Source organism: Cololabis saira, chromosome 13, assembly GCF_033807715.1.
Source record: "Cololabis saira isolate AMF1-May2022 chromosome 13, fColSai1.1, whole genome shotgun sequence".
Taxonomy (NCBI): Eukaryota; Metazoa; Chordata; class Actinopteri; order Beloniformes; family Belonidae; genus Cololabis; species Cololabis saira.
The window spans coordinates 46,767,703-46,781,299 of record NC_084599.1 but is presented as its reverse complement, the minus strand read 5'-3'; the positions used below and the strand labels follow the sequence as shown (position 1 = coordinate 46,781,299).

The 13,597-nt window shown below is 44.2% G+C and overlaps 1 protein-coding gene across 1 annotated transcript in view; it reads right to left on the bottom strand.

The window, feature by feature from the left end:
* The window catches only part of aspm (assembly factor for spindle microtubules), a 55,430-nt gene that overhangs the window by 16,838 nt on the left and 24,995 nt on the right, over positions 1–13,597 (bottom strand). Inside the window, exons 13-20 of the mRNA XM_061739040.1 lie at positions 13,371–13,546; positions 12,302–12,447; positions 11,361–11,446; positions 8,253–8,477; positions 7,021–7,228; positions 6,215–6,363; positions 6,009–6,137; positions 3,713–3,907 (exon numbers count right to left, since the gene is read on the bottom strand). Coding sequence (XP_061595024.1) covers positions 3,713–3,907; positions 6,009–6,137; positions 6,215–6,363; positions 7,021–7,228; positions 8,253–8,477; positions 11,361–11,446; positions 12,302–12,447; positions 13,371–13,546 — 1,314 coding nt within the window. The remainder of the gene's footprint in view (positions 1–3,712; positions 3,908–6,008; positions 6,138–6,214; positions 6,364–7,020; positions 7,229–8,252; positions 8,478–11,360; positions 11,447–12,301; positions 12,448–13,370; positions 13,547–13,597) is intronic.

The following is a 13,597-nucleotide window of genomic DNA, read 5'->3' as shown; positions in this document are numbered from 1 at the left end:
AGCTCACCAGCTGCGTCGAGGAGCTGTGTCTTGTCCCACGTCTAGCTCAGAAATTTATGCTTAAATAATCTCTAAAGATGCTTAGCTGGTATGGGAAGACGTCCCTGAAAATTAGGTGAAGAAAAATGGAGACAGAATCTTGCAAAATAATATACGGAACTTAAAAAGAAGTAAATCAACTAATTTAAGACTAGAAAAAAGAAGAAAGTCACAAACCTGTAAAAATGGGTGAGAGAGGTGGTTCAATGAGAGACTGGGAGGGGAGAGAGCTGCTGCTGCGCGGCTGCAGCTAAGGTCATGAGAGCTGTGTCTGTGTGTGTCTGTGGGTATGTGTGTGTGGGTATGTGAGAGAAAATATCTGTGTGTGTGTATTATGTTATGTTCATGAGACTTTGTGAACAGCTGAAAGTTTCTGACATTTTAAGAGAAAGAGAAATATGATTCTATTGACCTTATAGTTGTGTGTTAAAATGGGAAATTGGATAAAGAAACATTTTAGAATATATTTGGATATTATAAGATAATATGTTAAGAGGTAAAAAGTTTAAATTCGTATGAGCCTCTCTGTTGAAGTTTTTGTTAAAATGATACAAAGGACTGCAGGCTGTGTATGCTACAGGGAGAACTTTTTTGTTTGCTGGAAAAGGGTTTTCAGTGGTGAAGTGAAGTGAGGTGAAGCTCTACTCTTGGGAAAAAACATAGAAATGGAGAAATATAGTTTTTCTGTCATTCTAAGCCATGAATGGAGGCATAGAATCATAGAATTTTCAAATGGGGTTAATTCACCATTCAAATTGCAGATTGCCTTTGTAATACTGTATTTGACTCGGATTGTATGGAAATGTGATTCTTGCCATTTGCGAGTATGAGCTGTGCATGGTTAGGTTGACTGTTACATGTGTTATGGAAACATAATCATTTTTATTTTGTCTGTCGTGAAGTCACGTACTGATGATTGACAGCTTCAGAGAATGGGTTTTGTCCCGTAAAATGAGCACCGCTGTATTTTTAGAATACAGTGGAAGGGTGTGTCAGTGACATTTACACAGAAAGGGTTGTATGGAGGGAAAAAAACGTTGAAACAATCTTTTTAGAAAAGAAGAACTCTGAGTGCATACTAGCCTATTCACACTGATAATGTGTACATTTGTGATCAGTGCTGCTACCATTTAGTTTGGGAGTTCATCTGAAATGCACCAATTGAGTTTGGTTAGTGTAGTTTGAGGAGAAATAATTTACACATTTGAACTGATACACAAACCCACATATAGATGATCTGATCTGATTTGTGTTTAAAGTTCAGTGGGTTTTTGTTTATGTGTAGTTTACGCATTGGAATTTATCACACAATTTTCTTAAGACTTCTATAAGTCTTCATAGAAGAGCATGCATTTGCATTACAGCATGCAAACAGATTAAGAATCTCCTGACGACTATATGATTCATCTGGAGACAATTTTCTGACAATTTTCTGGCATTTCTTTTTGTTTTGAGGACAATACAGCTCAACAGCAAGTTGAGAAGGCATTATTTGATAGAATGTTCCTTCGGTCCGACGTTTTGTGACTGTGAATTATTGTTTATATATATATATAAGTTCACTGAAGACTACTGTTTACGTTGCAGGAGAGTTGCTGCACTGACAGTTTTGTGTGGTGTTACTTTAATAAGACCATAACCCACTTGGGTTGAAATAAGGACATTTTGAAATAAGAAATTCTGTAGTCCTTGACTAAGGTAAACAGACTGAATTTAACAGGGTTTTTGCCCCCCATCTAATCTGGTGATGGGAGGGGGGGATCTGAAGGACATAGAGACCTCTTGTCCCTAGAGGGTCAAACCCCCGACTTGCCAGGATGCGAAAGTCAAGAAGTGGGAGGGCCACTTATCTGGGGAGCCTGACTGTGTGAGCCTGACCCTTCCAGGGAAAGGTCAACAGGGAGGGGATCTGATCAGAGTCAGAGTCATTTTTATTGTCCCTCTAGGGGAAATTCTTTTAGCAGTCTGAGAAAACAGTCATCATCATACAAACACAGACATACCAAAAGAACAATTAAAACATTAAGACGTGACATAGTAACCATAATAGTGAGTAAAAGCAAAAGTGCTTTCATCAGTGCAGGCAGAATGATAAAAATATATTAAAAATATTAAAATTTATGCAAGTTGATCATTTTAACAGCGGTTGGTATAAAAGAGAATTTATACCTATTGCTATTGGCCTTGGGAAGCCTATAGCGCCGCCCAGAAGGGAGAGGGACAAACGGATGACAACAGACCCCTACCCTGTTGACATTCGAAACAATGCTCTTGCAAAGAGAGAGAGGCATTTGGCTAAATGAAGGTGCTACTGTAACTTCAGAAGGCCTCTGTGTGGTGCGAAGCAAACTAGTGCTTCCAAGGAATGTGTTCCCCCTGGTGGCTAAGTTGAGCCATGAGTAATTTTCCATGGCTCAACAGGAGGGAGTAAGGGTATGGTACATTTGGTACATAACGAGGATTAAATACTAAATACCCTTTAAAAATATTTTTGTAGGAGCTGTCCGACATGTTGCAGATACAACATGTAAGGCAATATAAGGCCTAAAAGAGGTCAGTGTTGCGAAGGATCCATTTGAAATTGTTCATATGGATTTCGTTCTTGGAGTGAACTAATGGCCTGTTAAGTTAAGGCTCAGGAAAACCACGGCCTGAATGCCGGCCATTAGTCAAACTGTACATGAGTAATGTTCAGTTCTTGTGAGCTGCCATTTCTTCCTCTCCCTCTCCTAAGCAGGAACTGCTGAAATGGGTGACCAGATCCTGAGTTGAGTGGTGAAACGTCATCACCCGTCAGGACGGGCCCTTTTGCTGTCCAGATAAGGACACCGGCAGCAGTAAAGGCTGCTGAATGATCTACTGCGTTCACCAGTTGCAGTGAAGGCTAGCGGGGAAATGTTCCAGGCCCTGAGTGGGCGGGAAGTCGGACGGTATCCAAACCCTTGTCCGCTGAAGAACTCACCTGATGCCTATCTCACCAGCCACAGGCCTGAAGATGACTAGCCCAAACTGACTGGCTACAACAAACTGGAGAGGAGTCCGAGAGAGATGGAATGAACTTTTTCACTACTGAGTCATGCTGACATAATGACTGAAATTATGAATCCGTTCATCACTGTTCTTGTACTGTTCTGTGTTTTCATTACCTGTATCAGTCTGTGAAGTTTCATCAGAACAAGAGGAGGGAAATGTGAGGTTAATCAACGTTTTTGAATTAGTTTTGTGCTTATGAAACCATTAGAATCAGAATCAAGTCAAGTCAGAGAGCTGACTGTGTTTTAGACATGCTTATCACATGTTAGCAGTTACAACAGCCACTCCCTAAACTACTCAGGGGTTTCGGCTGGTCCACAACTGTCTCATGGTCAGCTGGATATTCTGTTGGAAAACCCTCAACAGAAAGGATGTCTGTTTGCTCTGCATACCATAGATTAGTTGCTCTTCAACTGAAATGTCCTGTTTATTTCCTCCTATTATCCATCCACTGTCCACCATTGGTTGTCTTAAAATGGTCATGTTCCTGTCATCTCTTTCTATTGTTATTTATTTGTATTTAATTATTGTTATGAAAAGTTAAAGAAATGGGGAAAATATTGATATTTCTATTATTATTGTAAATCTTATGTTTTTCTTATTGCCCTCAAAAAATATATCCATATAAAAAAAACCCCACCTGGATGACGGTAGCGGCGCGGCGCTGCAGAGCCCGAACTTGGGCCTCCTTTTCCAGCCGGAGGCGGTTGCGGTGCCGGTATTCCCTCCAGGCCGCCTGGATCAGCGCGGCGGCTCGACTCCGTCGCTCGGCCCAACGGCGCTGGAGGAAACGTCTCACAACCTGCTGGATCTTCACGGCAGCCTCGGTCCTTTGCTGAAACAAAACGAGGAAGGTGACGATTATTGCGTCCTCACAAAGAGGTTGAAACATAAATGTGAGGTTAATTAACCTTTAAACTTGTTTTTGTCCTTACGAAACTGTCACATGCTTGTTAACAGATTTCACAACAGCCACTTCCTGATCTACTCAGGTTTTGGACTATCCTGGTTCAATCACTCTACTGTAGTGTCATGATTCAATCACACGTTATCACTTCCACCCATTGTTCACTGTCCATATACGGTCAGTTCCTGTCAAGTTTCTCAATAAAAGCATCATGCAGGAGGAGGAAGCTTTGGGGAAGCTCAGGAGTTCTCAATGAGAGCCTCGTTGCTCTGCACTCATCTGCTCCCCCCTTCTGCAGAAGTATGTTAAAAGACCATTCCAAGCAGTCTCTGTGTTTTTCCTCGTTACGAACTTATGTAATGTTGATTTAGACCTGACATTTTCTGGTGCCGAAACCCGGGAACCAAGATCTGTGGCGTTGGGACGAAGTGGGATCAATGTCAACAAACCGCCCCGATTGCAGGGACGAGGCCAATAGGAATTGGTCCTGCCGACCCTAGAGAATCATTAAGTCAGACCGTCACCCTGCCAGGATGCAACGGTCAAAAAGTGGGAGAACCACTTATCTGGGGAGAAGTCAGGACTCTGGCAGTCCAAAAAACCTGTTCCCCCTGGTGGCTAAATTGAGCCATGGGAAGTCCCATGTCTCAACAGGAGGAATGCAGGGTATGGTACATAAAGTATTCCATACTGCCGCTTTCTCCTCTCTCTCCTACGCAGGAAGTGCTGAAACCAGGTGACCAGATCCTGATTCGAGTGGTGAAACGAAAAACGTGGTCATCACTCCGTTGGGACGGCCCCTTTGTTGTCAAGATCGCGACCCCGACAGCAGTAAAGGTTGCTGAACGATCTACGTGGGTTCACCAGTCACAGTGCAAGCAAGTAAAAAACTTTCCAGACCCTGAGTAGGCCGGAAGTCGGACGGTATCAAAACCTTTGTCCGCTGAAGAACTCACCTGACGCCTACTCACCAGCCACGGGCCGGGCCCCCTTGCACTGCCATCATGAGAGTCCCACTCATCTATTACCAACAACTCCAACAAACTCAAACTGAACAAGGATGTTTACGATGACACTGGATTGTAGACTGTTTCATTTTGTTTACTGTGAAATGTTTTAAGTTTGTATGTGTCTTGGCCTGGGCGATCGCTCACTAGGAGGGTCGGGGAGGAATTTTGCCCCATATAGCCTGGGGTTTCGCCTCTCCCTTGACATATAATTACTCGTTAACAAGCTTGCATTAAGTGTGTTATAAACTCCCCTTCCTATTTCTTAAATGTTTGACCTTAATATGAGGCTACTATTCTAAGCCTAATGGACGGATATTAGTTGAAATTTCATAAGGACAACAGGAGGGAATTGTGAGGTTAATTAACCTTTAAACTTGTTTTTGTCCTTATGAAACTGTCACATGCTTTATTAACAGATGTCAGAAAAGCCACTTCCTGATCTACTCAGGTTTTGGACTGTCCTGGTTCAATCACTCTACTGTAGTGTAATGATTCAATCACACGTTATCACTTCCACCCATTGTCTAATGTCCACTGTCCATATACGGTCACTTCCTGTCAAGTTTCTCAATAAAACCATCATGCCGGAGGAGGAACTTTGGGGGAGTTCTCAATGAGAGTCTCGTTGCTCTGCACTCCTCTGCTCCTGTGTTTTTCCCCGTTACGAACTTATGTAATGTTGATTTAGACATAATAATAAATAGGAATGGAAAAAAGATTTTTATGATTCCAATTCCATTTTCTATTCAGTTCTTTATTGATTCCCTTATCGATTCTCATTTGGAAAAAGGACAACAATGAGGCTTGTATCTGGGCAGAGTACGTTTAAAGCGGTTAGCTTTAAACCAACTCGAGTTCTTTGACCTCACGATGGCCAGTTTTAAGAAGTAAGGTTGAGTTGTCCAGGCCGGTCCGTTAGTTTGATCCTGTTTTCAGGTAGTGATTATCTATCAGCGTAAGGTTATTTAAGTTCCCCCTCCTTTCAAACATGTGCAGACGACTGGAAACCTTGTTCAAACCTGATAGAGCTGCAGGTCTTTCCTCAGCCGGTACTTCCTCCAGGCGTCCTGGATGAGCCGGGCTGCTCGGGTCTCGTTCCGCAGGTCCAGCAGACGAGCGCAGAGGAAGGACAGGTAGGACATCACCACCTGGAACAGGACCGGAGGGGTTTCAGGGGTTTGCTCTGGCTCTAAACCAAACCTGAGAGCGTCCCGCCGGGCCTCACCCTCTCGCTGGGGATGGTGTTGCACATGTCCGCCGGGTTCATCATGGCGGGGACGCCCCCCAGGAACGACACGGCCGAGTTCACCAGCCGGAAGTTGCTCTTCTCGTTCTCCAGCAGCTCCTTGAACTTCAGGGACGGAGAATCTGGGCCTGAGGAGGAAGAGAAGACGAGGGAAGATGAGGGAAGATGAGGGAAGAGGAGGGATGCTGGGTCAGCGGATTAAGGATAGGTTCATGAATTAGTAGATTATAGTATTCTGAAAATTATGTTTAAAGCCCATAAGAAAACTTTACCAATCAACATTCAGAAAAGATTTTAAATTAAAGCTGCAAGCAGCCAGGAACGGGCCCTCGCGCCCTGGCCGACTTCCTGTTGGGTTTGGGCCATGACTTCCTGTTGGGTTTGGGCCATGACTTCCTGTTGGGTTTGGGCCATGACTTCCTGTTGGGTTTGGGCCATGGCGCCAGGAGACTTTCCTTTAAGTTGTGCCATGATACAGGTGTGTATCGATTTTCGTGCATGTACGTCAAACCGTATTATGGGGCTGGAGGAACAAAGTTTTCTAGGGGGCGCTGTTGAGCCGTTAGGCCACGCCCATTAATGCAAACCATTAAACTTAAAACCATTAAACTAAACTGATACAGACTTTTGGGGCACGTTTAGGGCGGCAAAAGTCCTCATTTCGTAGGAAAAATAAAAACGAGAATAATTCCTACAGATACAATCGGGACTTCGCACCGTAAGTGCTCGGGCCCTAATAAATAAGTTGCAGCTCAGAGCCGACGGAGGACGTGGAGAAGGCTGACCTGCCGGCGAGGCGTGGAAGGATCCGTCCGAGTCTCCGTCAGAGTCTCCGTCCTCCCTGCTGAGCTCCAGCCGGCCCGCCGGGGAACACTCCACCGTCTGGGTGGTGAGGCGGCGGACGGAGGCCTCGGGGACCAGGCCGGGGTGGTAGTGGTGCAGCAGGTAGCAGAGCACCCGGCCGTCGGAGAAGGACACCGTGAAGTTCTCCACCTGATGAACCGGAGAGCAGACCGTCGGTGGCAGAAGGGGCTCCAGAGCAGGTCAGGGGTTACATTTAACCTTCACAAACTTGTTTCAGGCCACGTTTACACAGAGCTGGTATTTACAAAAACGTATATTTCCCCTCTACGTTAAAAATCCCATCATTTCCAGGAACCTGCATAAATATCTGTTAAGGTGCTATGAGCAGCCAAACCTGCAGGGGGCAGTGTAACGAGAAGATAAACTCATGCTAGCCAATCAGAATCCTGGAAAAAAACATCAACAAATGACACGAGTAACTTCCAGTTACTTCCAAGATGAACCAGAGTGTTTGGTTTGGAGTGACAGAGAAGTGGAGTTACTTTTAAGTGTGACTTTAGAATATAAAACAGGTAAAATACAAGAAAATATTGACGGTTACAAACTAATTGTAACCACAGGTGTCACTCATGACGCTGGAGACGTTTCTGTCTCATAATGTGACGTTCTGAAGAATAAATGTCCGTTTCTCTCCGTTTACAAGCAAACGTGAAGACGGAGGTTTTAAAAATCTACACTTTGGCTGGAGTTTTCAGGAATGATGGTTTTTGGAGACTTTGAGCTTCGTTTTCGTGTAAATGAACAGATGAACGCATGAAAACACCAGCGTTTCTGCTCCGTGGAAACGGGGCCTAAGTTTAACCAACTTCCTCCCTTTAACCCTTTATGAGCGGCCGGAACGTCGGCGCTCCCGTTTCTACAATTGCAACCAAATAAAACAGAGCAATAATTCTTTCTGCAGGTAAAACATGAAAAGTTTCACTTACTTTTGTTGGTCTGATTCGCCGCACGAATTGTTACAGATTACTTTAGTAATTCTGTATTTGACCCGGTCTTTGTACGTTTAGACCGTATAGAAACGTAATTATCACCATTAGAATGAGATGAACCTGCTGGATCTACTGCCCTTACTGACTAACAACTGCTGCTTTTATTATTTTACCTCTTTTCTTATCATTTTATTTGTTATTTACTGTTTAATTGTGTCCTTCACCTTCAGGGAGTAGAAGTCGCAGACGGCTCGGACCCAGTCCATGAGCAGGGCCAGCTTGGTGCTGGGGTGGCGGTACGGGGGGGACCCGGCCCCGGGGGGGGCCCGGTCGGCCCTGGGGGGGCCCCGGTCGGCCCTCAGCGACTCCAGCCTCCGCCTGGTCCTCAGGGTCCGGTTCAGGAAGCAGACCTCGTCCCGGAGCTGGGCCTCGTCCAGGATCACCTCCACCTGCACCGGAACCACACGGACCAACGATTAGAGCAGAACTAAGGAAGTGTTCCAGCTTAATATCATATTTCCAGAGTCATTGTGATGGAACTTCCAGCAGGTTTAATGAACCTCTGTCCTGGTCTGAGGGGTCTGTAGGACCTAACCTAACCCTAACCCTAACCTAACCCTAACCCTAACTTTCCACACTACTGGTAAAGCACTAATAATAATAATAATAATAATAATAATAATAACTAGACAATTTCCTCGCTAAAATTTCGAGAGTGCCAAAATCGTAGCTCCTAGCATAAAAACAAAGACATCGTGAGAGCCACAGAACCCGGCAGATTCTGACAATCTTAAATTTATTCAGATATTCCTTAAAATGTGTTAGTAACGGCAGTTCGAAAACAAAGTGAGATTTTTTTGAAGAAAACTTTTGATTATATTGCAGTGAATGGGGACTGAGGCAGGAATTGGCGACGCTTTAGCCCTCCCCGTTTAAATTTTGTGCATACCCCGCCTGTCAAATTTACATTTTATGAATCCCAACACCTATGTCTACATTCTGACCAAAAATTATCTGTCCAGCTTTCAGGGTTTGGCCGTGAGCTCGAGTTACAAATAAATATTAAGGTAATTTTTTTTACTGTCTCTGCCACTCTAGAAAATTAGAGCTCCACTGTAGATTTGACAAAAAAGTGATTTCCAGTCCTCGCTTGAGCGCTCATATCTTGAAAAGTGTACATCTTAGGAAAAAACAGTTTCAGGTTTGGAGAGAGAAGAGAAGTTTTCCTCCGTTTTGAAGTTTAAATGACAGTTCTACGTGCAAGTATGAGAAAGATACGTGACTCAGAAAAAAGGTGAATTTGGGGGTTTTTCCAACCTCCTTCCAGCCACAGTGTAACATTCTGCCCCATTCACTTACATGGGAAAATCTCCCCATTAGTTTGGAAATTTGGAAATGTTTTTGCACTTCGTGCAAAAACTATTTGTGCCATCGCTCTGAAAATCCACAGGACTGTAGTTAAATTCAGGGCCTACAACTTTCTAAATCAGTTCAGAATTTTTCGAGTAACGGTGTGCGAGTGGTGAGGCCCCAAACTTCTCCCAATGCGTTCCGGATGGGGCTAAAAGCGCACGTTTTTGCACGTTGCGCAAAAACGTGCACGCCAATCGCTAATAAAAGTCATAGCACACGATTCCCGCTTAAGGCGCACGTTTCTACGTTTTTACTTTTCGCGTTTTCTCAAAGCTGCGGGACTAGTTACGCGCCGAAGTTTGTCCGGAAAATGAATAATAAACGCGCAGGATAACAATAGTGCCTCTGGCTGCGCCAAGAGGCACTACTCCTCCATTGCTATTGCATAGCTATGGAGGAGGCGTGCCACTTGGCACAGCCGTGGCACTAATAATAAAGCACTACCGCTTTGGTCCAAAGGAGCCGCCAAACTCAACAAAAGCTGAAAGTTACATTGACTACGTTAACATGCAGTCAAAATTGGAGTTATTGCTAATATTCCGGATACTGAAACATTGGGAATAATGTGTTTCCATGCTGAGCTAACAGGGTTATCCCTGTTGCCATGGTGATTAATCATTTATCTGGATCAAACCAGCGACGCACGGAGAACGTGATGACACAATTCCCGTCATTTCTGCTTCTTCTTCCTGGATCCAAATTCAAAACAAATGCTGCTTCAACTTTTCTCTCACCTTCTTGTAAATCTTCTATCCCGGTACTTTCTACCGTCTACAAATGCAGAAATTTTCATATCCTTCATTACATTTATGAAGTGATTAGTCTCCTCCTGGTCTTGTTTCTCCGTGTTTAGAAGAACTTCCTGGACTCAAAAGACCAGGATTCCTTGTGAACAGAGCATGTGCAGAAAACAACTTCCTGTTCCGTTTGATGGGGATATTCCATTTGGCGTTTACATGACCCAATATTCAGTTTTAAAGGAGGAACCCAGGGCTCATATTGGGGTTTTTAAAAACCTGAATATGAGCAAATTCTGGTTATTCAAAGGGGTTATTGGTGTTTACATGGCCGTGTAACCGGGTTATTGATCATATTCAGGTTAGAAAAGGATTATTGATGCTGGAAACGGAGTCACTGCTTTAATCCAGTAGTCGAGGAACAAGTACCCGAGGTAGAACCAACCACAACAATGGTTCTTATTATCTTTACGGTCTCCTTTTAGTGAAATTGGATGTTGGGGTTTTGGATTTTTGGGGGTAAATTAGTTTTGTTGGCTCTTCTTTAGAACTCCTCCCAACCCCTGGGCCAGTTCCAGTTCCAATAGGGAAAAGTGAGGAAAAACAGCCCATAACTTGAGAATTCTGACTCTTTTCTGCATCAAACCTGCTGAGGTTTGAACCAGGAGACTGAACTACATCACCAAACAGCCAGAACATGATTTACCTGAGAAAATAGTGAAATATAGCTCTGTAATCACACCTTTAGTTTAGGCGGAAATTGTACTTTTTGGTAATAACATATACTATTACTTAGTTGTCTTGAATGCTATTGAAAACTAACCAGTGGTTTTATGGAGATATCTGCTACAGTTCTCTTGAAAATGAGATTTCTTTAGACACATTCTCTCACTCTCTGAAACAGATTAAGTGATTCTGAACGGAGGATTAGTGGAATAACAGTCTATAAGTTAAGTATCTGACTATGATGGAGATCGTATCTGGAGAGAGGAATGAACTACGTCACCAGATAGTCAGAATCTGACTAACCCAATAAAATAAGTTTACCTGTATTACAAGCCTCTGAAACGGAGATACGTGTCACAAGTAAGTTAAATCTGGCATGTATTTTGGTCCATTCAGGTGTTTGTAGACCTGCAGGAAGGTTTTAAACTGTGGACGCCGGTGTAGATCTGGTGATACCTGGAAGGTGAAGATGATCCTCCACAGGAGACTCAGCGTCTTCTCTCGGTGTCCGTCCACCACGTCCCTGGAGTCCAGGACGGAGCCTGGAACAGGAACCAGACGTGATTTAGGAAGTTAAGACTGTTCTCTGGCACTTGGCTCCTGATGGACGTCAGTTCAGACGTTCATGAACACGGTTACCGTGGTTACCGTGGTTACCGTGGTTACCGTGGTTACCGTGGTTACCGCGGGTTACCGTGGTTACCGTGGTTACCGTTACGCCTGTGTTGAAAAGATCGATTCTCCGATTTTAAATCGATTCTCATATTAATTCCTAAAAATCGATTCATATGTCTAAAGATCGGTTAAAAAAAATATATATATTTTTTTTCATCATTACAACTTTTGGTACTTTTTTTGTTTATGCCCAAAAAAGGAATGTTTTGTTGGACACCAGAATAACTGGTGCCATGATGTTTTTGCCTTTAAATATGTTTAAAGGTATGAAAACATTAAAGTTTTCAGTTATAATTGCATAAATTGTCTATATTTCTTTGCTTTATTATACTGTCTTGGGGTTACATTTGCATAAATGTTAAAAACCAAATTCTCATAAATGGGGAAAAAATAAAAGCGATTTCATCGTCTCTGTTTCCTCCCTGGATCTGTTTGGTAATTCTACATGATGTTTCTGTTTCAGTTCTATCAGCATTCTGGGAGCTGATTGGTCCTTACAGCATCATTAGCTGCAATACTTGCTGTTGAATCTCAATATAATACTAGTATTAATATGTTGCAGAACTACAGTCATATCATTCATGCAACAGCTCAAAAAACAGTTTTATTAACACTAACCCAAATCAATATCGGATCGGATCGTGATAATCGATTCATAATCTTAAGAATGGAATCGATTCTTGATATTTGAATGGATCCCCTGCCCTAGTTACCGTGGTTACCGTGGTCGTCGCTGAGGTCCACCCCTCTGCTCCTCAGGACCTGCAGCGCCAGCTCCACGTTGTGGATCTTCTGCAGACGACTGATGGCCGGCAGACGCAGCCTGGAGGACAAAGTCCAGTCCTGGACCAGCAGCTCCGTGACCCGCCTGGACAGAACCGGACAGAACCGGACAGAACCGGACACAGAGAAGAGAAAACGTGATTATTCTTCATTTATTTAATATTTCTTCACAAATCAAAGTGGATCATTTCTTTTGTCGCCCGAGAGTCTTCAAAGTTTACATCAGTTACATTCATGGCCTGCAGCCTGACAGGGACCAGCCCGGGAGACCTGGCTCTGAATACAATTACTTTACAAGTTAGAAGGTTTGGAAAAGTGTCCAAAACAGACACCCTGGGTCCAGAGGTATTAGAAGTGGACGCTGTCCGATTCACAATACATGCCATTGTCAGTGTCCACTTTCAATACCACCATTGTTTCAATTACCACTGGCTATACAACGTTATTGCTACTGGCCACCGGCTACTAGCCACTGGCTATTGGCTACTAGCTACTGGCCACTGGCCACACATTTGGCATCAATTCAAGGTATTGCCATTGTGACAGTTGGGTGGCACTTTTAATATTTGCCGAAAACTCCCTAAATTTCAAAGCATTTGGACCAACATGGGGTTGAGATGTGACCTGTCAAATCCAGATACAAAGGTATTGCAATGTCCAAAACCGGTAGACCTTTGTGTTGCCCATGGCCAGTGTCCAATTGCAACACAAAGGCATACCGGTCTGGACACTTGGACACTCGTCCAAGTGCAGGTCTCCAGTGCAGGTCTCCCTGGTCTGGTCTGGTCCCAGAAAAAGGTCCGGGGACCAGGGGTCCCGGCGGTCCCAGATCAGAGCATCACGTCACGAAACTCGCATCACGTCACGAAACTCGCATCACGTCACGAAACTCGCATCACGTCACGAAACTCGCATCACGTCACGAAACTCGCATCACGGTCAGAAACTCGCATCACGTCACGAAACTCGCATCCCGTCCAGAAACTCGCATCACGTCCAGAAACTCACACCAGCCGGATCCCGTCCCTCAGGTCCACGGCCAGGTTGTGGACAGCGAAGCTGAACTCGTCCAGGGGCGTCTGGACGTGGGAGACGGGCAGCCCCAGGTAGGCCAGGTGTCGGGGCAGGATCCCCTCCCCGCTCAGGAAGTCCCTGGAGAAGGCTAGCAGCAGCTCCCGGCTGGCCTGGACACATTACAGATCTCATATTAAAGTATTCTCCAGCAGCAGCTCTCG